Source organism: Equus asinus, chromosome 26 (assembly GCF_041296235.1).
Source record: "Equus asinus isolate D_3611 breed Donkey chromosome 26, EquAss-T2T_v2, whole genome shotgun sequence".
Lineage (NCBI taxonomy): Eukaryota > Metazoa > Chordata > Mammalia > Perissodactyla > Equidae > Equus > Equus asinus.
Window position 1 is genome coordinate 22,588,245 of NC_091815.1, and position 24,514 is coordinate 22,612,758.

General features: G+C 35.9%; 1 protein-coding gene across 3 annotated transcripts in view; it reads left to right on the top strand.

The window, feature by feature from the left end:
* LOC139039645 (zinc finger protein 345-like) overlaps nucleotides 1-24,514 on the top strand; it is a 59,306-nt gene that overhangs the window by 23,229 nt on the left and 11,563 nt on the right. For 2 of the 3 annotated variants that reach the window (XM_044759407.2, XM_044759411.2), the window contains exon 3: nucleotides 22,401-22,457. The exons of the other annotated variant lie outside the window; for it this stretch is intronic. In XM_044759407.2, the coding sequence (XP_044615342.1) occupies nucleotides 22,401-22,457 (57 nt within the window). The remainder of the gene's footprint in view (nucleotides 1-22,400; nucleotides 22,458-24,514) is intronic. 3 annotated transcript variants of the gene reach the window in all.

A 24,514-nucleotide genomic window follows, 5' to 3' on the forward strand; every position in this document is an offset into this window, starting at 1 on the left:
GTAAGAGGGCAAAATGCATCTTAAAATTCATACCTAGATGAAAGTAAAAATGTGGTAGCTCCTTCATGAAAATCTGAATACTGAAGAATGGTGTCAGTATCATGATAGCATAAGATGCCCTTCCATCCCCTGCCCCTCGTTTGAAAAATTAAAATTCAGCATTCATCCACAAACAAAAGTGCCTCTGTGGGAGTTGTGAGATCCAACAGCATATGTCAAGGGACCTGGGAGGAGTCTCGCCCACGTGTGCATCAAGTAATAGGCAGGCTGCCCTTGGTACAGGCTGTGGAACCAGCAGGAGTCTGTGAAACAGCCACAGGTCCTCTTGTCTGCAGTCAGGGTAAAACTGGAGAGTGCTGATTTTGCAGACACCCACAGATAAGAGAGCCTTTGTAGATGTCCAAGTTTCCTAAGAAGAGATCCAGTCTCTATTTCTGTTGGAGCAAACAAAAGTTTGGATGCATTGGAAAGGGTAAGATGAACTTTGCCAGCACTGCTCATTCCCCAAGGTGTCACAGCACAGAGCTGAATTAACCAGTGACTGACAACCTCTCCTGCAGGGGAAAGGGAGAGTGGTGAGTGCATGCCCAGCTTCCCCAGCTGTACAGGATGCTGTTGGAGAAGCCCATTTCTCTTCTCCGGCACCCAGAGTATTGAGACAGTACTTCCATGACTTGGGGGAGGGAGGAGATTGGGGAAGAGGCAGGTAAGAATATCAGACTGGATTAAAGGAATGCAGTTCCTACTGACTGCATTCAGGACTCCAGCAGGAAGCCCACCATGAGCTTCTGGGGAAACCTCACTCAGTGATTGCCCCAACCTGGCTTGCAGGCACCCCAAAACTGAATGTTAGACCCACACCTTCCCCATTCTGCAGCTGGCTCCTTGTGCATGCTTCCAAGTGCAACAGTGAGAGCCAGTTCCAGTAGAAAGGGAATGCATGCAGAAAACAGGCCAGAGTCTGTGGGCAAGGGAGAAACCAAAAACTTGACCTGTAGTATCATCTTAGAGAAAACAAAGGAACTCTCCAGCAGCCAGCCTGGTGAGTTGTAAGATTGAGAGAAGATGTAAAAGCTTAAGAATTCTGCCATGAGAGAGCAAGAAGCATGGAACAGAGAAAGCCCTAGATATAAGCAGGACCAACAAAAATTGTCTTCCACCTGAAGGCTATTAATAACGATAGGAGGAAGTGACTGCTTTCTCAAATGTGAAAATAGCAATGCAAAACTCCAAGGAACATGAAGAATCAAGGAAATATGACATCACAAGCAGATTTCAATAATCCTCCAGTAACCAAACTCAAAGACACAGAATTTTGTCATTTGCCTGGTAAAGAATTCAAAATAGCTACAAGAAATGAGCTACAAGAAAACATAGAAAGACAATTCGATGAATCAGGAAAGCAGTACATGAACAAAATGAGAAATTTAAAAAAGAGAAATAAAAAATGAACTAAAATTCTAGAGGTGAAGAATTGAATCAATGAAATGAAAAATGCAGTAGAGAGCTTCAACAGCAGAATAGACCAAAGAGGAGATAGAATCAGAGAGATAGAGTATTGGAACTTTGAAAGAACCCAGTAAGAGGAGAACAAAGAAAAAAGAATGAAAAAGAACAAAGAAAGCCTACATCTATGGAATGCCATAAAATGAACAAATAGCAGGATCACTGCAGTTCCAAAAAGGAGAGAGAGAGAAAGAGGAAGAAAGTTTATTTAAATAAGTAATAACTGAGAACTGCACAAACCTGGGGAGAGACTTGGACATCCAAGTTCATGAACTTAATAGACCACCTCATTGTCTCAATTCAAAATGACCTTTTTTAAGATACATTATAATTAAACTTCCAAAAATCAAAGATAACCCTAAAAGTAGCAAGAGAAAAAAAGAATTGTAATCTACAAAGGAACCTGCATTAGGCTATTAGTGGGTTACTCAGGAGAAACCCTACAGGCCAGGAGAATGGAATGACATACTCAAAGTGTTGAAAGAAAACGTTGCCAGCCAAGAATACTCTGTCTAGCAAAGTTATCACTAAGAAATGAAGGAGCAATAAGCTTTCCCAGATAAATAAAAGCTGATGGAGTTCATCACCACCTTACAAGAAATGCCAAAATGAGTTCTTCAAGCTGAAATGAAAACACGCTAACTAGTAACCTGGAGACAGGAAAATATACAACACACTAGTAAGGGTAAATATACAATCAGATTGAGAAAACTAATTCTGTAATGTGGTGTATTAGCCAGTTAACTAGAGTATAAAGGTTAAAGGAAAAGAATATAAAAAATAACTAAGTAATTGTAATTGGTTAATGAATACACAATATAAAAAGAGGTAAATGGGAAAATGAAAAACTTTACAAAGGGGGCAGTAAATGAAGTAGAACTTTTGTTTTTGATCAAAGTTAAGTTGCTATCAACATAAAATGAACTGTTTTGTCTATAAGGTATTTTATGTAAGCCTCGTGGTAACCACAAAGTAAAAAGCTGTAGTAGATTCACAAAAGATTAAGGGGAATCAGAGCATACTACCATGGAAGATCACCAAATCTGCAAGGTAGGCAGAAAGAGAGGAGGGAAAAAGAACAATGGCACTACAAAACAGCCAGAAAGCAATAAGATGGCATTAGTAAGTTCTGACATGTCAATGTTTACTCAAAATGTAAATGGATTGAATTCACTGATCAAGAGGCACTGAGTGGCTGGGTGAATAAGACCCAACTATATGCTGCCTCCGATGACTCACATCAGCTTTAAGGTCACACAGAGGCTCAAAGTGAAGAGATGGAAAAAGATATTCCATGCAAATGGAAACCAGAATAAAGCAGGTATAGCCATAAATATATCAGACAAAATAGACTTTAAGCCAAAAACTGTGATAAGATACAAAGAAGGTCATTATAGAATGATAAGGGGATCAATTCATCAAGAAGATATAACAATCATAAATGTGTATGCACCCAATATTGGAGCATGTAAATATATTAAGCAAATACTAACAGATCTAAAGGGAGAAATAGACACTTCACCAGTCGTAGGGGACATAAGTACCCCACTTTCAGTAATGGATAGATCATGCAGACAAAAGATCAACAAGGAAATATTGGACTTGAACCATAAATTAGACAAAATGAGCCTAATAGACATATATAAAACATTCCAGGGGCTGGCCCGGTGGCCCAATGGTTAAGTTCGCACATTCCACTTTGGCAGCCTGAGGTTCGCCAGTTCGGATCCTGGGTGTGGATCTATGCACTGCTTGTCAAGCCATGCTGTGGCAGGCCTCCCACATGTAAAGTAGAGGAAGATGGGCACAGATGTTAGCTCAGGGCCATACTTCCTCAGCAAAAACAGGAGGATTGGCAGCAGATGTTAGCTCAGGGCTAACCTTCCTGAAAAAAAAAAAGAACCATTCCATTCAATAGCAGCAGAATACACATTCTTCTTGAGTGCACAAGACATTCCTCAGGATAAATCATCTGATAGGTCACAAAACGTCTTAGGAAATTTAAGAAGATTAACATCATACCAAGTATCTTGTTCAAGAACAATTGTATGAAACTCGAGATTAACAAGAAGAAGAAGAAAGCTGGAAGATTTGCAAACAGTTGGAAACTAAAAACACTCATGAACAACCAGTGGTTCAAGGAAGAAATTAAAAAAAAAACTTAAACAGTTGAAAATAGAAACAACACACGAAAACCTGTGGGATGCTGCAAAAGCAGTTCTTAGAGGGAGCAATAAATGCATATATTAACAAAAATGAAAACTCTCAAATAAGCAACTAACTTTAAATGTCAAGGAACTAGAAAAAGAACAAACTAAGCCAAAGTTAGCAGAAGGAAATAAAGATCAGAGCAAAAATAAGTGAAATAGAGACTATTAAAGCAATAGAAAAGATTAACAAAACTAAAATCTGTTTTTTTGAAGATAAATGAAATTGACAAAATTTTCACTGGAATAAAAAAGAAAAAGTGAAAGGACCCAAATGAAAAAATCAGAAGTGAAAGAGACATTCCAACTGATACCACAGAAATAAAAAGAATTATAAGGGACTACTATGAGCAATTATATGCCAACAAATTGGATAACCTACAAGAGGTGGATAAATTCCTAGAAACATAAAACCTATCGAAATTGAATCATGAAGAAATAGAAAATCTGAACAGACCAATTGCTAGTAAGGCTATTGAGTCAGTAATCAAAAATCTCCAATGAAGAAAAGCCAGCATGAGACAGCTTCACTGGTGAATTTTATCAAACATTTAAAGAAGAATACCAGTCCTTTTCAAACTCTTCCAAAAAAAATCAGAGAGGAGAGAATACTCCCAAAATCATTTCACAAGACCAGACACGCTCTGATGCTAAAACCAGACAAGGATGCCACAAAGAAAGAAAATTATAGGCCAATAACCCTGATGAATATAGATGCAAAAATTCTCAAGAAAATATTATCAAACCTAATGCAACAGCACTTTAAAAGAATCATACACTATGATCGTGTTGAATTTATCCCTAGGATACAAGGATAGTTCAACATATGCAAATCAGTAAATGTGATGTATCACATTAATAGAATGAAGGCTAAAATTTATATGATTATCTCAGTAGTTGCAGAAAAAACATTTGCCAAAATACAGTATTCTTTCATGATAAAAACACTCAACAAATTGAGTGTAGAAGAAATGTTCCTCAACACAATAAAAGCCATATGTGACAAACCCACACCACTATCATACTCAACAGTGAAAAGTAGAGAGCTTTTCTTCTAAGATCAGGAACAACACACGGTACCAACTCTCGCCACTTTTATTCAACCGAGTACTGGAAGTTCTAGCCAGTGCAGTAATTTAAGAAAATAAGTAAAAGCATCCAAATTGGAAAAGAAAAGGAAAATTAGCTTTGTTTACAGATGATATGATCTTATATATAGGAAATCCTAAGGACTGTTAGAACTAATCAACAAATAGAGTAAAGTTGCAGGAAACAAAGTCAATATACAGAAATGAGTTGCATTTCTATACACTAACAACAAAGTATCTGAAAAAGAAATTAAAAATCCCATTCACAATAGAATCAAAAACAATAAAATACATAGGAATAAATTTAACCAATGAGATGAAATATTTGTCCACTGAAACCTCCAAGACTTTGATGAAAAAAGTCAAAGACACAAATAAAAGATATCCTATGTTCATGGATCAGAAGAATTAATGTTGTTAAAATGTCCATACTACCCCAAGCCATCTATAAATTAAATGCAGTCCCTATCAAAATTCCAATGGCATTTTTCACAGTAACAGAAAAAACAATCCTAAAAATTGTATGGAGCCACAAAAGACCCCAACTAGCCAAAGCAATCCTGAGTAAGAAGAAAGCTGGAGACTGCACACTGCCGCATTTCAAACTATACAACAAAGCTTTAGTAATTGAAACTGGATGGTACTGGCATAAAAACGGACACAAAATGCAATGGAACAGAATTGAGAACCCAGAAATAAACCCTTGCATATACAGTCGACTCATATTTGACAAGGGAGTCTAGATTACTCAATGGGGAAAGGATAGTCTCTTCAATAAATGGTATTTGGAAAACTTGATATTCACATGGAAAGGAATGAATTTGGACCCCTAGCGTGTACCACTGACAAAAATTAGCTCAAAATGGATTAAAAATTTAAACGTAAGACCTGGAACCCTAAAACTCCTAGAAGAAAACAGGGAAAAACCTGCTTGTTATTGGTCTTGGCAATGATTTTTTGGATATGACATCAAAAGCACAAGCAGCAAAACCAAAATAAATGAGACTACCTCTAACTAAAACTTTTCTGCACAGCAAAAGAAACAACCAACAAAATGAAAAGGCAACCTATGGAGAAAATGTTTCCAAATCAGATATCTCATAACAGGTTAACATTCAAAATATGTGAAGAACTCATACAACTCAATAGCAAAAAAATCTGTTTAAAAAATTGGAAGGGGAACTGAGTAGACATATTTCCAAAGAAGACGTAAAAATGGCCAATGGAAAAGATATTCCACATCACTGATCATCAGGGAAATGCAAATCAAAATTATGAGATATTCTCTCACACCTGTTAGAATGGCTATCATCAAAGTCAAGAGTTAAAATGTGTTGTCAAGGATGTGGAGAAAAGGAAACCCTTATGCACTGTTGGTGGAAATGTCAGTTGGTACAGGTACTATGGAAACAATATGGAGCTTCCTTAAAAAAATAAAAATAAGAATACCATATAATCCAACAATACCACTTTTGGGTATATATCCAAAGGAAATGAAAACAGGATCTTGAAGAGATATCTGCACTCCCATGTTCTTGCAGTGTTGTTCATAATAGCCAAGATATGGAAACAATCTAAGTCAGTCAATGGATGAATGGATAAAGAAGACGTGATGTGTGTGTGTATGTGTGTGTGTGTGTGTATCACACACAATAGAATATTCAGCCATGAGAAAGAAGGAAATTCTACTGTTTGAAACAACTTGTATCAACCTTGAGAGCATTATGCTAAGTGAAATAAGTCAGACAGAGAAAGATAAATACTGTATCATATCACTTACGAGTGGAATCTAAAATAGCTGAGCTTATAGAAACAGTGTATTGGTTGTTACCACGGGCTGTTGGGGGAAATGGGAAGATGTCAGTTAAAGGGTACAAACTTCCAGTTATAAGATGAATAAGTTCTGGGGATCTAATATACAGCATGGTGACTAATAATACTGTATTATATACTTGAAAGTTGCTAAGTGAGTAGATGTCAAATGTCTCACTACAAAAAAGAAATGTTAGTTATGTGACGTGGTAGAAGGATTAGCTAACACTATGATGGTAATCATTTTGCATCAAATAAGTGTGTCAAATCAACATGATATACACCTTAAACTTACACAATGTTATTGTCAATTATACCAATACAGCTTGAATTAAATTAAAAATTTTAAAAGCTATACAAAAATAAAGTCACATATCTTGATAGATAGGGAGAGATTATATTTTGTGTATATGTGTATTATGACCTTTATTATGTTAGGCTATGTTCTCTCTATATCCACTTTGTTGAGAGTTTTTATCATAAATGCATGTTGAATTTTGTCAAATGATTTTTCTGCATCTATTGAGATGATAATATGATTTTTATCCTTCAATTTGTTAATGTGGTGTATCACATTGATTTGTGGATGTTGAACTATCCTTGCATCCCTGGGATAAATCCCCCTTGGTGTATGATCCTTTTATGTATTGTTGACTTGGTTTGGAATATTTTGTTGGTAATTCTTGCATCTATGTTCATTAGGGATATTTGCTTGTAATTTTCTTTTCTTCTTGTGTCCTTGTCTAATTTTGGGGACAGGGTAATGCTGGTCTTATAAAATGAGTTTGGAAGTGTTCCCTCTTCTTCCATTTTTTGGAAGAGTTTGAGAAGGATTGGTATTAATTCTTCTTTGAATGTTTGGTAGGAATCATCAGTAAAGCCATATGGTCCTGGACTTTTCTTTGTTGGGAGGTTTTTGATTACTGATTCAATCTCTTTAATAGTAATCAGGCTGTTCAGATTTTCTATTTCCTCATGATTTAGTCTTGGTAGGTTTTATGTTTCTAGGAATTCATCCATTTCCTTTTAGGTTGTCTGATTTGTTGGCATATCATTGTTCTTAGCAGTCTCTTATGATCTTTTGTATTTCTGTGGTATCAGTTGGAATGTTTCCTGTTTCATTTCTGATTTTATTTGAGTCCTTTCTCTTTTTTTCCTTGGTGAATCTAGCTAAAGATTTGTCAATTTTGTTTACCTTTTCAAAAAACCACATCTTAGTTTCATTGATCTTTTCTATTGTCTCTTGAGTTTCTGTTTCACTTATTTTCACTCTGATCTTTGTTATTTCCTTCCTCTTACTAACTTTGAGTTTTGATCTTTCATTTTATAGTTCCTTCAGATGTAAAGATGGTTGTATGACATCTTTCTTGTTTCTGGATGTAGGCATTTATTGCTAAGAACGTTCCTCTTAGAACTGCTTTTCCAGCATCCCATAAGATATGTTACATTGTATTTACATTTTCATTTGTCTCAAGTGTTTTCTTATTTTTTTAAATTTCTTTTTTGACCCATTGGTTGTTTAAGTAGCATGTTGTTGAATCTCCACATATTTGTGAATTTTTAAGTTTTTTTTCTTGTAATTGATTTCTAGTTTCATATCATTGTGGTTGGAAAAGATGCTTGATAGGATCTCAATCTTCTTAAATTTATTGACTTTTATTGTGACCTAACATATAATCTATCCTGGAGAATGTTCCATGTGTGCTTGAGAAGAATGTATATTTGTTTTTGAATGGAATGTTTTGTATATGTCCATCTGGTTTATGTTTCAATCTTGAATCCTTTTTCATTTGATTTTTTTGTGTATGATTTGAAACAGTTTCATTCTTTTGCAGGTGGATATCTAACTTTCCCAACACCATTTATAGAAGAGACTACCCTTTACCCATTTTATATTTGTCGTGCCCTTGTCAAAGATTAATTGACCATATATGTGAGGGTTTATTTCTGGGCTATTATATTCCATTGGCTTATGTTTATGTTTTTATGCTGGTACCATACTGTTTTGATTACTGTAGCTTTGTAATGTGTTATGAAATCAGAAGTGTAGTGCCTCCTGCTTTATTGTTTTTGCTCAAAAATGCTTTGATTAATTGGTGTTTTTTTGTGGCTCCAAATGAATTTTATGATTTTTTTTGCTATTTCCATAAAGAATGGCATTGGAATTTTGATAGCAATTGCTTTGGATCTGTAATTTCCATATATTTATGTTTCCCCATTTTATTTCTATTATTGATATCTAGTTTCGTTCCATTGTGATATAAAAAGATACTTGGAATAATTTCCAATCTCCTTAAATTTGTTAAGACTTGTTTTATGACCTAGCATGTGATGTATCCTGAATAATGTTGCATGTATGTTTGAGAAGAATGAGTAGTCTGCTGATGTTGTGTGGAATGTTCTGTATATGTGTGTTAGCTTCATTTAGTGTTTTGTATTGTTAAGTTCTGCATTTCCATTATTGGTTTTCTGTCTGAATAATCTGTCCATTAGTGAGAATGGGTATTGAAGTCTCCTACTATTATTGTATTGCTGTTTTCCCCTTCAAATCTGTCAATGTTTGGTTTATATATTTAGATGCTTTGATACTGGGTACATATATATTTATAATTGTTATACTTTCTTGTTCAGTTGCCCCTGTTATCATTATATAATGACATTCTTTGTCTTTTGTGACAATTTTTTACTTAGAGTCAATTATGTCTGCTATAAGTATAGTCATGCCTGTTCTCTTTTGATTACCATTTGCGTGAAATATATTTCTCCACCCTACGCTTTCAGCCAAACTTACTTACCTTACTTACTTACCTTAACTCTGAAGTGAGTCTCTTATAAACAGCATATAGTTGGGTCTTGGGGGTTTTGGTCCACTCTATGTTTTTTCAGCCACTTTATGTCTTTTGCTTGAGGAGTTAAGCCCCTTTACACTTAAAGTATTTGTTGATAGGTAAAGACTTTTGTCATTTTATTAATACTTTCCGTTTTGTAGTTCTTATTTCTCTCTTCTTCTCTTGCTTTTTTATTGTGCTTTGATTTTTTTTGTACTGACATGCTGTGATTCTTTTCTCTTTATCTTTTATGTAGCTACTATAGGTTTTCCTTTTGTGGTTACCATGAGGCTTGAATCAAATAATTTATAGTTATACCAGTCTATTTTAAACTGATAACAACTTAACTTCAATCATATACAGAAACTCTACACTTTATTTCTCTCCACACACAATTTATATAATTGATGTTAGGTTTTACTTTTTTTTTTATTAATGTTATGATAGATTACAACCTTGTGAGATTTCAGTTGTACATTTTTGTTAGTCATGTTGTCGGTACACCACTTCCCCTTTTGTGCCCTCCCCCCACCCCCCCCCTTTTCCCTGGTAACCACCGATCTGATCTCCTTATCAATATACTAACTTCCACCTATGAGTGGAGTCATATAGAGTTCGTCTTTCTCTGACTGGCTTATTTCGCTTAACATAATACCCTCGAGGTCCATCCACGTTGTTGTGAATGGGCCAGTTTTGTCTTTTTTTATGGCTGAGTAGTATTCCATTGTGTATATATACCACATCTTCTTTATCCAATCATCAGTTTCTGGGCATGTAGGCTGGTTCCACGTCTTGGCTATTGTAAATAATGCTGCGATGCACGTAGGGGTGCAATGGACTCTTGAGATTTCTGATATCAGGTTCTTAGGATAGATACCCAGTAATGGGATGGCTGGGTCATAGGGTATTTCTATTTTTAACTTTTTGAGAAATCTCCATACTGTTTTCCATAGTGGCTGTACCAGTTTGCATTCCCACCAACAGTGTATGAGGGTTCCTTTTTCTCCACAACCTCTCCAACATTTGTCGCTCTTGGTTTTGGATGTTTTTGCCAATCTAACGGGTGTAAGGTGATCTCTTAGTGTAGTTTTGATTTGCATTTCCCTGATGATTAGCGATGATGAACATCTTTTCATGTGTCTATTGGCCATATTCATATCTTCTTTTGAGAAATGTCTGTTCATGTCCTCTGCCCATTTTTTGATCGGGTTGTTTGTTTTTTTGTTGTTATGCAGTGTGAGTTCTTTGTATATTATGGAGATTAACCCTTTGTCGGATAAGTGGCTTGTATATTTTTTCCCAATTAGTGAGCTGTTTTTTTGTTTCAATCCTGTTTTCCCTTGCCTTGAAGAAGCTCTTTAGTCTGATGAAGTCCCATTTGTTTATTCTTTCTATTGTTTCCCTCAACTGAGGAGTTACAGTGTCCGAAAAGATTCTTTTGAAACTGATGTCAAAGAGTGTACTGCCTATATTCTCTTCCAAAAGACTTATTGTCTCAGGCCTAATCTTTAGGTCTTTGATCCATTTTGAGTTTATTTTGGTGTGTGGTGAAAAAGAATGGTCAATTTTCAATCTTTTGCATGTGGCTGTCCAGTTTTCCCAGCACCATTTGTTGAAGAGACTTTCTTTTCTCCATTGTAGGCCCTCTGCTCCTTTGTCGAAGATTAGCTGTCCATAGATGTGTGGTTTTATCTCTGGGCTTTCAATTCTGTTCCATTGATCTGTGGACCTGTTTTTGTACCAGTACCATGCTGTTTTGATCACTGTAGCTTTGTAGTATGTTTTGAAATCGGGGATTGTGATTCCGCCGGCTTTGTTTTTCTTGCTCAGGATTGCTTTAGCAATTCGCGGTCTTTTGTTGCCCCATATGAATTTTAGGATTGTTTGTTCAATTTCTGTGAAGAATGTTCTTGGGATTCTGATTGGGATAGCATTGAATCTGTAGATTGCTTTAGGTAGTATGGACATTTTAACTATGTTTATTCTTCCAATCCATGTGCATGGAATGTCTTTCCATCTCTTTATGTCATCGTCAATTTCTTTCAAGAAAGTCTTGTAGTTTTCATTGTATAGATCCTTCACTTCCTTGGTTAAGTTTATCCCAAGGTATTTTATTCTTTTCGTTGCGATTGTGAATGGGATTGAGTTCTTGAGTTCTTTTTCTGTTAGTTCATTGTTAGTGTATAGAAATGCTACTGATTTATGCACGTTAATTTTATACCCTGCTACTTTGCTGTAGTTGTTGATTATTTCTAATACTTTTTCTATGGATTCTTTGGGGTTTTCTATATGTAAGATCATGTCGTCTGCAAACAGCGAGAGTTTTACTTCTTCGTTACCTATTTGGATTCCTTTTATTTCTTTTTCCTGCCGAATTGCTCTGGCAAGCACCTCCAGTACTATGTTGAATAGGAGTGGTGAAAGTGGGCACGCTTGTCTTGTTCCTGTCCTCAGAGGGATGGCTTTCAGTTTTTGTCCATTGAGTATGATGTTGGCTGTGGGTCTGTCATATATGGCCTTTATTATGTTGAGGTACTTTCCTTCTATACCCATTTTATTGAGGGTTTTTATCATAAATGGGTGTTGGATCTTGTCGAATGCTTTCTCTGCATCTATTGAGATGATCATGTGGTTTTTGTTTTTCATTTTGTTGATGTAGTGTATCACGTTGATTGACTTGCAGATGTTGAACCATCCCTGTGTCCCTGGTATAAATCCCACTTGATCATGGTGTATAATCTTTTTGATGTATTGCTGTATTCGGTTTGCCAAAATTTTGTTGAGGATTTTTGCATCTATGTTCATCAGTGATATCGGCCTGTAGTTCTCCTTCTTTGTGTTGTCCTTGTCAGGTTTGGGGATCAGAGTGATGTTGGCTTCATAGAATGTGTTAGGGAGTACTCCATCTTTCTCAATTTTCTGGAACAGTTTGAGGAGAATAGGTATTAAGTCTTCTTTGAATGTTTGGTAGAATTCTCCAGAGAAGCCGTCCAGTCCTGGACTCTTATTTTTGGGGAGGTTTTTGATTATCATTTCTATTTCCTTACTTGTGATTGGCCTATTCAGATTCTCCATTTCTTCCTGATTCAGTTTGGGGAGATTGTAGGAGTCTAGGAATTTGTCCATTTCTTCCAGGTTGTTCAATTTGTTGGCATATAGTTTTTCATAGTATTCTCTTATGATCTCTTGTATTTCATTGGTATCTGTTGTGATTTCTCCTCTCTCCTTCCTAATTTTATTAATTTGCGATTTCTCTCTTCTTTTCTTGGTGAGTCTGGCTAGGGGTTTGTCAATTTTGTTAATTCTTTCGAAGAACCAACTCTTTGTTTCATTGATCCTTTCTATTGTCTTTTTTGTTTCAATATTGTTTATTTCTGCTCTTATTTTTATTATTTCCCTCCTTCTACTGACTCTGAGCTTTGTTTGTTCTTGTTTTTCTAGTTCTGTTAGGTGTCGTTTGAGGTTGCTTATGTGAGCTTTTTCTTGTTTAGTGAGGGGAGCCTGTATTGCAATGAATTTCCCTCTTAGGACTGCTTTTGCTGCATCCCAAATGATTTGGTATGTCATGTTCTCATTTTCATTTGTCTCCAGATAAAATTTGATTTCTTCTTTAATTTCTTCAATGATCCATTGTTTGTTCAGAAGTGTGTTGTTTAGTCTCCACATTTTTGCACCTTTCTCTGCTTTTGTCTTGTAGTTGATTTCTAGTTTCATAGCATTATGATCAGAAAAGATGCTTGATATTATTTCAACTCTCTTGTATTTATTGATGTTTGCTTTGTTTCCCAAAATATGGTCAATCCTTGAAAATGTTCCATGTGCACTTGAGAAGAATGTGTAACCTGCTGTTTTTGGATGAAGTGTTCTATATATATCTATTAAGTCCATCTGGTCTAATTTTTCATTTAATTCTATTATTTCCTTGTTGATTTTCTGTCTGGATGTTCTGTCCATTGGTGTTAATGGTGTGTTGAGGTCCCCTACTATTATTGTATTGTTGTTGATGTCTTCTTTTAGTTCTATTAAGAGTTGCTTTACAAATTTTGGTGCTCCTGTGTTGGGTGCGTATATATTTATAAGTGTTATGTCTTGGTGGAGAGTCCCATTTATCATTATATACTGTCCCTCTTTGTCTTTCTTTATCTGTTTTGCTTTGAAACCTACCTTGTCTGATATTAGTATAGTGACACCTGCTTTCTTTTGTTCATTATTAGCTTGGAGTATTGTTCTCCATCCCTTCACTCTGAGTCTGTGTTTGTCTTTGGGGCTGAGGTGTGTTTCCTGGAGGCAGCATATTGTTGGATCTTGTTCTTTGATCCATCCTGCCACTCTGTGTCTTTTGATTGGGGAGTTCAATCCATTTACATTTAGAGTGATTATTGAGATGTGGGGGCCTACCACTAACATTTTGTGTCTTGTTTTCTGGTTTTCTTCAATTTCATTTGTTTCTCGTCCCATGGTTTAATCTGTTCTGATGAAGAGCTGCTACTCTCTGTTGTTGTCCTTCTACTTATCTCCTCTGCTCTTGGTTTTGTAGCCCCTTTCCTTTTTTGGATTTTTCAGGAATGAGGGTTTTCCTGAGGATTTCCTGAAGAGGAGGTTTTGTGGCAATGAACTCCCTTAATTTTTGTTTATCTGGGAAAGTTTTTATTTCTCCATCGTATTTGAAGGATATTTTCGCTGGGTAGAGAATTCTCGGCTGTAGATTTTTGTCCTTCAGATTTTTGAATATATCATTCCACTCTCTTCTAGCCTGTAAAGTTTCTGCTGAGAAATCTGCTGATAGCCTGATGGGAGTTCCTTTGTAGGTTAGTTTCTTTTGCCTGGCTGTCCTTAGTATTTTCTCCTTGTCGTTGACTTTTGCTAGCTTCACTACTATATGCTGTGGAGTTGGTCTTCTTGCATTGATAAAGTTTGGAGATCTATTGGCTTCTGTCACCTGAAGATCCATCTCTCTCACCAGATTTGGGAAGTTCTCGGCCATTATTTCTTTGAATAGGCTTTCTGCCCCTTTCTCCTTCTCTTCTCCCTCTGGTATACCTATAATCCTTACGTTGCATCTCCTAATTGTGTCTGATAATTCTCGGAGAGTTTCTTCATTTCTTTTTAGTCTTGCTTCTCTCTCCTCCTCTGCCTGCAGCAATTCTATATTGCCATCTTCCAAATTGCTAATTCTTTCCTCCGTATTATCGGCCCTACTGTTCAGTGCATCTAGATTTTTCTTAATCTCCTCTATTGTGTTCTTCATTTGCAATATTTCTGTTTGGTTCTTCTTTATCGTATCAAACTCTTTTGTGACATAGCTCCTGAACTCGTTGAGTTGTCGGTCAGAATTCTCTCTTAACTCATTGAGTATTTTAATGATGGCTGTTTTGAAGTCATCATCATTTAGGTTATATATCTCATTTTCCTTGGGATTGTTTTCTGTGTATTTGTTGTTTTCTTTCTGTTCTGGAGATTTAATGTATTTTTTCATATTGCTTGATGTTGTTGATTTGTGCCTCCACATGGAGATAGAGTTTAGTTGCTCCTTTCACTTGTTTCAGCTGCTGCGGTGGGGGAGCAGCTGTTTATACTGCACCAACCAGGAACCCTGTCCGCAGTTGCTAACTGGGCCTGGGCCCCTCCTTGTAGTCACAGTGGTCCTTTGGATTCCCTCCTCTGCTGTGGGGGCCGTCACAGGGGGGCTTCAGGCTGCTGGTGCCTACTGTTGCAGCCCACCTAGACATGCTCCCTCCTTGGGGTCTGCAACAGTGTTATGGGCTTTTCCAGCGGCCAGGGGTGGGATCACTTATATTTGTTGCTCCGTTGCTGTCGGCACCCACAAAATCTCACTTGTCCACTATGGGTCGCAGGAGAGCTATTGGCATCTTCTACAGTCTGTGGTTAGTTCACCAAGCTATGCTGCTTTTGTCCCGGGGTCTTCCAGCCTTGTGGCTGCCGGCTGGGTGCTTTCTACTGGTGCTGTGCAGAGGCTTTCCCTGAGGCTGCTGTGAGCCTGTAGGGTTTCCCCCTAGGCTATGGAGCTGGGTTGCTGGAACTCCCCCCAGCCCCAGTCCTGTTCCCCAGGAACTCGGAGAGCCCTTTGCCCTGTCTTGGGGGGATAGCTGGAGATCCTGATTTCAGTGGTAGCAGGTCAGCTGCTACCCTGCCTAATATTCTCCTCTCCGGGACCCTACCGGTATTGTGGATGCTGGGTGTGGCCCCTCCGCTAATAGCAGACAGAGAGTTTTGTCTGCTGCCTGGGCAGAACTCTGGATCTTCCTCTCTGGGGCATGGAGCGGGCCTCTGGAGCTTCACCCAGCCCCAGTCCTCTCCAAGATCTCCGGCAATCCCTAGCCCCACGGGGCGGGCAACAGCAGCTGGAGGTCACTTCGCCCTCTGGGATTCTCTCCGGGACTTTCCTGGAGTTGAATGCTGGGCGTGGCCCCTCCGCTAATGGCAGACAGAGAGTTTTATGGTTTTACCTTTTTTATATTATATTTTCATTAGCAAATTTCTTGGGTTATGCTTATTCTTTTTAAAATTTTTATTCAATTTATTTAAAGTGAAAAAAAAAAAACCAAGACAGTTTACTCATTTCTCCCACACCCCACCCACTGTCTCTTGCAACCGCCAATCTATTCTCTGTATCTATGAGCTTGGTTTTATTTTTCTGTTTGCTTCTTTGTTTTAGAGACCACATATAAAAGAGATCATACAGTATTTGTCTTTCTCTCTCCGACTTATTTCACTTAACATAATGCCCTCAAGGTTCATTCATGTTGTTGCAAATGGCAAGATTTCATTATTTTTTATGGCTGAGTAATATTCCATTATATATATACCACAATTTCTTTATCCATTCATCCATTGATGGATGCCTAGGTTGTTTCCATACCTTGGGTACTGTAAATAATGCTGCAGTGAACATGGGGTTCATATATCTTTTTTGAATTAGTATTTTTGTTTTCTTTAGATAAATACCCAGACGTGGAATTGCTGAATCATATGGTAGTTCTATTTTTAAGTTTTTGAAGAGAGGGTTGAGATCATATCTAGCATCTTTTCTAATGACAATGGTACAAAACTGGAAATTAATTACACCAAGAAAACCAGAAATTTTACAAATACGTGGCGATTAAACAACATGCTGCTGAATAACCAACATCTAAAGAGGAAATGAAAAAAGAAATTTAAAAAATACCTTGAGACAAACAAAAATGCAAATATAACATATCAAAATTTATGGGGTGCAGCAAAAGCAGTTCCAAGAGGGACGTTCAAAGCAATAAATGCCTATTTCAAGAAGAATATTCTGTTGTCTCAATGTATTACAGTTTGTTTATCCACTTGACTACTGAAGGATATTTTGATCATTTCCAAGTTTTAGCCATTGTGAATAAAACTGCTATAAACATCCATATGCAGGTTTTTGTGTGGATGTAAGTTTTTAACTCCTACCAAGAAGCCCAATTGCTTAATCATATGGTAAAAGTATGTTTAGTTTTATAAGAAATTGCTAAATTGTCTTCCAAAGTCTCTGAATCATTTTGCATTGCCACTCTCAATGAAAGAGAGTTCCTGTTGATCCCTATTCTTGGCAGCATTTGGTGTTCTCAGTGTTTAGGATTTTGACCATTCTAATAGATATGTGGTGGTATCTCATTGTTATTTTAATTTGCATTTCCCCAATGACATATGATATGGAGTATCTTTACATAGGCTTATTTTCCATCTGTATATCTTCTTTGATGAAGTTTCTGTTAAGTTCTTTGGCCCATTTTATTAATGTGGTTGTTTGTTTTCTTATTGTTGAGTTTTAAGTGTTCTTTGTATATTTTGGATAATAGACATATATCCTTTATCAGATGTCTTTTCTCCCAATCAGTAGCTTGCGTTCTCATTATCTTGAAATGGTCTTTCATAGAAAGAGTTTTTAACTTTAATGAAATCCAGCTTATCACTTATTTCTTTCATGGATCATGCCTTTGATGCTGTATCTAAAATGTCATCACCAAACCCAGAGTCATCTAGATTTTCTACTATGTTACCTTTTAGGAGTTTTATAGTTTTGCATTTTACATAGATCTAGGATCCATTTTCAGTTAATTTTTGTGAAGGTGCTTTATATAGATTCATTTTTTTGCATGTGGGTGTCCAGTTTTCCCAGCACCATTTGTTAAAAAGACTTTCTTTGCTTCATTGTATTGCTATTGTGCCTTTGTCAGAGATTAGTTGGTTATATTTATGTTGAACTATTTCTGGGCTCTCTATTCTGTTCCATTGATCTGTTTTTTTAGTTGAATAAATTTGACATGTAACATTGTGTAAATTTAAGGTGTACAGCATGTTACTTTGATGCATTTATATATTGTAATATTATCATGCAGTATTTATCATATTACATAATTATTGTACTGTATTGTTGTCTGTATTCTTTATACTGTGCATTAGATCTCTAGGTTCTATTTACTACTTGTTACAAATTTGTACTCTTAAACACCATCACTCTCATCCTCCCCCTATCCCATGGTAACACCATTTTACTCTCTGTTTTTTACAGGCTTAACGTTTTTTAGATTCCATATATAAGCAACATCATATAGTACTTGTCTTTCTCTGTCTGACCTATCTCACTTAGCATAATGTACTCAAAGTCCATCCATATTGTCACAAATGGAAGGATATCCTCCCTTCTCATGGCTGAATAATATTCCATTGTGTTTATGTGCCACATCTTTTTTTTTATCCATTCATCCTTTGTTGAGTATTTGGGTTGTTTCTATATCTTGGTTATTGTGAATAATGCTGTGATAAACATGGGGAGTGCATGTTTGAAGTCTTGTGCATATCTTGTTGAAATTTTATTTTCATTTCCTTTGAGTATGTACTCAGAAGTGGAATTACTGCATCATATGGTAGATCTATTTTTAATTTTTTGAGAAACCTCCATATTGTCTTCGATAGTGTTTGGACCAATTTACAGTCCCACCAAAAATTTATAAGGGTTCCCTTTTCACCACATCCTCTCCAGCACCTGTTGTCTCTCCTCTTCTTGATGATAGCCATTCTAACAAGTGTGAGGTGATACCTCACTGGGGTTTTGATTTGCATTTCTCTGATAATTAGTGATGTTGAGCATCTTTTCATGTGTCGGTTGGCAATTTTATGTCCTCTTTGGGAAAATGTCTATGTAGTTCTTCTGCCCATTTTTTAAATTGAATTTTTGTTGTTGTTGTTATTGAGTTGACCCAGTTCTTTATATATTTTGGATATTAACCCTGTATCCAATATATGGTTTGCAAAACTTTCCTGCCATTCTGTAGGTTGTCTTTTAATTTTGTTAGTTGTTTATTTTGTGCAGAAGCTTTTGAATTTGATGTAGTTCCATCTGTTGATTTTTGCTTTAGTCTTTTGTGCTTTGGCATCATATTAAAAAAAAACATTGCCAAGACCAATATTGATATGCTCCTTCTCTATGTTTTCTTCTGGGAGTTTTATAGTTTCAGGTCTTATGTTTAAGTCTTTGATCCATTTTCAGTTAATTTGTGTGAGTGGTGTGAGATAGGGGTCCAATTTCATTGTTCTGCACGTGTTTCTCCAGTTTTCCCAGCACCATTTGTTAAAGAGACTCTGTTCTTCTATTTGTCTGTTCTTTTGTCATTATCACACTGTTTGATTGCTGTACCATTATAATAAGTCTTGAAACTTTGTTCTTTTCTCCAACTTTGTGCTTTTCCATTCCTATCATGTTGGCTATTCTGAGTCTTTTGCCTCTACATATACATTTTAGAATCAGCTTGCCAGTATCCACGAAATAACTTGCTGGGACTTTTATTTGGATTACATTGAATCTATAGATCAAGTTGGGAGGAACTGAACCCTTGACAATGTTGAAGCTTCCCATTCATGAACATGGAATATCTTTCCATTTATTTGGTTCTTCTTTGGTTTCATTTATCAGAATTTTGTAGTTTTCTTCATATAGATCTTGTACATATTTTGCTAGACTTATACCTAATTATTTCATTTTTGGGGGTGCTAATGTAAGTGATGTTCTGTTTTTTAATTTAAAAATACTCTTATTCATTGCTGGTATATAGGAAAGTGATTGACTTTTGTATATTAACTTTGTATCCGTTAACTGCTGTAATCCTTTATTAGTTTCAGGAGAGTTTTTTGGTTTGTTTTTTGTTTTGTTTTGTTGATTCTTTCAGATTTTCTCCATAGGCAATCATATCATGTATGAACAAAGACATTTTTATTTCTTCCTTCCCTATCTGTATGCCTTTTATGTCCTTTTCTTGTCTTATTGAATTAGCAAAGACTTCCAGTTCAATATTGAAAAACTGTGGTGAGAGGGGACATCTTTGCCTTCTTCCTGATCTCAGTGAGAGAGCTTCAAGTTTCTCACCATTAAATATAATGTTAGCTGTAGGATTTTGTAGATATTCTTTATCAATTCCAGGAAGTTCCCCTCTATTCCTAGTTTATTCAGAGTGTTTATCATGAATGTTAGATTTTTTCAAATGCTTTTTCTGCATCTCTTGATATGATCATATGATTTTTCTTTTTTAGTCTGTTGATGTGATGGATTGCATTAATTGATTTTCAAAGATTGAACCAGCCTTTTTTACCTGGGATAAATCCCATTTGGTTGTGGTTTATAATTATTTTCACATATTGTTGGGTTCAAATGCTAGTATTTTGTTGAGGATTTTGGCATATGTGATCATGAGAGATACTGATCTGCAGTTTTCTTTTCTTGTAATGTCTTGTCTGGCTTTGGTGCTGGGGTAATAACTGGCCTCATAGAATGAGTTAGGAAGTATTCCCTCTGCTTCCATCCTCTGAAAGAGATTGTAGAGAATTGGAATAATTTCTTCTTCAATTGTTTGATAGAATTCACAGGTGAACCCATCTGGACCTGGTGCTTTCTGTTTTGGAAGGTTATTAATTATTGATTCAATTGTATTTATACATTTATGCCTATTCAGATTGTCTGTTTCATCTTGTATGAGTTTTGGCACATTGTATCTTTCAAGGAATTGTTTTTTATCTAGATTATCAAATTTGTGGGCATAGAGTGAGTCATTCATAGTATTCCTATTTTATCTTTTTAATGTCCATGGGATCTGAAGTGATATCTCCTCTTTCATTTCTTATATTAGTAATTTATGTCCTGTCTTCTTTTATTAGTTATCCTGTATAAAGGCTCAGTGATTTTATTGATCTTTTCAAAGAAGCAGCTTTTGATTTTTTTGCTTTTCTCTGTTGATTTCCTGTTTTCAATTTCATTAATTTCTACTCTAATTCTTATTATTTCTTTTCTTCCTTACTTTGGATTTAATTTGTTGTTTTCCTATTTCTTAAGGTGGAAATTTACATTATTGAGTTTAGATCTTCTTTTCTAATGTATATATTCATTTCTACAAATTTCCCTCTAAGCACTGTTTTTGCTGCATCCTACAAATTTTGACAAGTTGTTTTTTCATTTAGTTCAAAAATATTTAAAATTTCTCTTGATATTTCTTCTTTGATCCATGTATTATTTAGAATTGTGTTGTTTAATTTCCATGTATTTTGGGATTTTCCAGGTATATTTCTGTTATTGATTTCTAATTTAATCCTATTGTTGTTTGAGAATACACATTGTATGATTTGGATTCTTTTAAATTTGTTCAGGTGTGTTTTATGGCCCAGAATATAGTCTATCTTGGTGAATCTTCCATGTAAGCTTGAGAGTAAAGGAATATTTTTTAATAATGCAAAACCAAGAATCCCTTATAGAAAAGATTTGATAAGTATGACTTTTTGCATATAATACAAGTAACAAACTATGATACATTTTTTGAAAATTATGACTAAGTACTAATCTAAATAAGAGAAAAACACTAACTTTAAAAAACTGCCAGGATATAAAAAAATATTTCATAGAACAGGAACTGCAGTGAGAACTAGAAAGAAGTACTTATCCTTAAAATATTTTAAAAATAATTATCAATATTATGAGAAATGTAAATGAGAACTTTTGTTTTCACTTCTTATCCTAGCAAAGATACAGAAATTTGGTATTAACTAAGTTGGCCATTGTGTGGGGAATAATCTTCTCACACCCTCCTGATAGGCACAGCGACCTCAATAGAGGTCAATTGGAAATACCTTGCAAACTTTAAAATTCATGTATTGTTGGTCAGCAATTCCAATTCTAGCCTTTTATCCTACTGGTGTCAGGCATATGCACAAGGATATTGTTTATGGAAACATTGCTTTTATAATTAAAGCAAAAGTTTAGAAACAATGTCAATTTCCTCTAATGGCAAATTGGTCAAATAAATTATTGTATATAAATTTAATGAAAAGTGTAGAACATTAAAAGGATGTTATTTATGTATTAATATAGAACCATTTTAAGAAGTATTAAGATGTGAAAATAGTAAGGTGTAGAAATAGGTATAATAAGCCAATATTTTATGAAAAAATTTATTTATATGTGTAAATATGTACACACCCACATATATACAGACATGTACTCTCAAGGTGTACTTGTCGCATGGGGAGAAAAACCTGGAGTCTGGCGTATATAGTTGAGAGATGTTCTTTCATCACAATGTACCCTTTTATTCTTTTTGAATTATTACTGCTTGGAAAAACCTAGAGCTGTTTAGGAGAAGGAAGAAGGAGAAGCAGAGGAAGGAGCTTCTGGATCCCCATCTCCAACCAGGTTCAGGTGCCTGTAGTTCAGCGTGCTGCAGCTGGTTTGTGGGGACTCAAGCTTAGTGAAGGAGTGGTATTTGTACATTCTCCAACCCACCACTGTCCATATCTGTGTTTGGTGCGGGGTAGTTGCAGGTTGCCTGAGTGGACAGGGTTGGAAACAGGGGAAAGGACAGCCATTTGAATATGTTAGTTCTGGGAACTGTGAGGCTAGCACTGTGCCATCAAACCTGCCTTCTCAAGATTCTGCCTTTTTCCAGAAGAGGACCTTCAAGGAAGACTACATATCTCCTACAAGATTGAAAGCTATGGCCCAGGTGAGATGATTCATCCTCTCTCCTTCCTGAAATATATTCTTCCCTCCAGGACACATGACCATTTGCTTTCATTATCCTGACCTTTCCAGGGCAATAACATCTCTTCCAGAGCCTCCTAACCATTTCATCCCATTCCAGGCACACAGCTCTGGGATCTCTGTTTTACTTGCTGTCTAATCTCCCTTCTAATTGCAAACAAGTGTTTATACATTCTTTCTGTTAATTAAATGACATCTCCTTGGTTTACTGGGGCCAAGAATCCTGATAGAGCAGAGATGTTTGTTGGGGGTCCTGACATGCCTGGAAAGTTATGTGGTGAGGTGGAGCTGAGTACTTAGGTTCGAGCTCACAGTGGAAACTCTTGATTATCTCCTTGGGGAAGATTTCTTCTCCATGGTAAGAAAAGATGGGAGGTGGTGTTAGTGGAGCCAAGACTTCATTTGATGGCACCCTCTTTGTGACTCTATCATCATTTTTCATTAGTTTTCTGTAATTCAGGAAAAATAAAAATTTACATTTGATGATAGATGGTTACAAGAAGGACATCAGCCCAAGGCATATGTTCTTGAGAATCATAATGTCAGAGTTCAGACCAACCTTGAGGGTCTTAAAGAAAGTTGCCTCTCTATGATATATATGCTTCTCCTAGCAATGCTGTTGATGAAATAAATTTGTTTCTATAGGGGAAAATATATTTATACTAAAATGTGTCATGAAAATGAACCAAGAGCTTCTAAAATGTCTTAAGTTATATACAAATTTTATTTTCTGTAATGAAGATAGTTAAATTAATTCTTATTAGATACTAAATATTGAAATAGCACTGAAAGATTTATAATGGAAAAAAACCACCAGTGTTTCCCCTGTCATGCAGTTTCAGCCGAACTCCTCAAAGGCACTGACCCTCAACTAATGGCATTTGCTCCTAGATTTCCAGTTATTCTCACATTGTTATTTATTAAACAATTGAATATATATATTTCTTTCTACCCCATTTTAATCACCAATTTTTCAACCTTATTGAGTTCTTGGTTATCTTATAATCAAACTGCTCTTTAAAGTATAGTACACACGCAGACTGCCTTAAGGCAAAATAAAGGGTAAGCACAACAGTGCATTGAAACACACGTCAATAGTGGTACATATGCGTAACATTCCAAAGAATCCTGGACAACACTCTCTCTTCACCTTCTCACTTGGCAAAGTATACAAAGAAAATAGTTGAGGCTCATCCAAATGTCACAACAATGGAAATGTGTTCCATATTATAGTCTCTGACTAGAAATTGTTGTAGCAAGTAAATTGGTGTTTGTTTGTGCCTAAAACCACATAATGTTCACATATCAGTTCTTATATTTATTTAGTGTGTTTTGGAGTAGAAGAGTCATTATATTCAAAATTAAAAGTGTTATTGTGGAAGAAGTGCTTTAATTTTTGGAAGCTTTTGAAGTAAAAAATCATTCCTAAATAGTCATCATGAGAGATAAGTTTGTATAACTCTTCATTTTTTTCTGAAGTTAATTTTTTGGATGAATTTTTTTTCACCTAGTTTTCTAGTATTTATTGCTAATATTTCAAAATGTAACAATATCTCTATTACATACATATTAATAGCAATTTCCACATTGCTGAACATTATTTCCTGAGGAGTCTCTTATGTTCGTCCATGGCCACTGCAGCCATCTGGACAAATTTTTATCTTTGCTTCCCAGCTGTTGTCCTAGCTTTTCCATTTTATATTTACGCTGGTACCTTCTCTTGCCACTCTGCTATGTTGCTTTTCTTTCTTGATCTCTTATGTAACTCTTTGCTCTTTTACTGTCTGGTCTTGATATAACATGTCCTCTATTACCTTCTCAGAAAAATGGTCCACAGAAAGGGCTGAAAGAAGGTATTCCTCTCCCAAAGCCAGTGGGTAAAGACTGGAAGAAGAAACTTCTTCTTTAAATGTGAACACAGCAATGCAAGACTTCAGGGAACATGATAAATCAAGGAAACATGACACTACCAAAGGAACACAGTACTTTTCCAATAACCAACACCAAAGAAATGGAGAT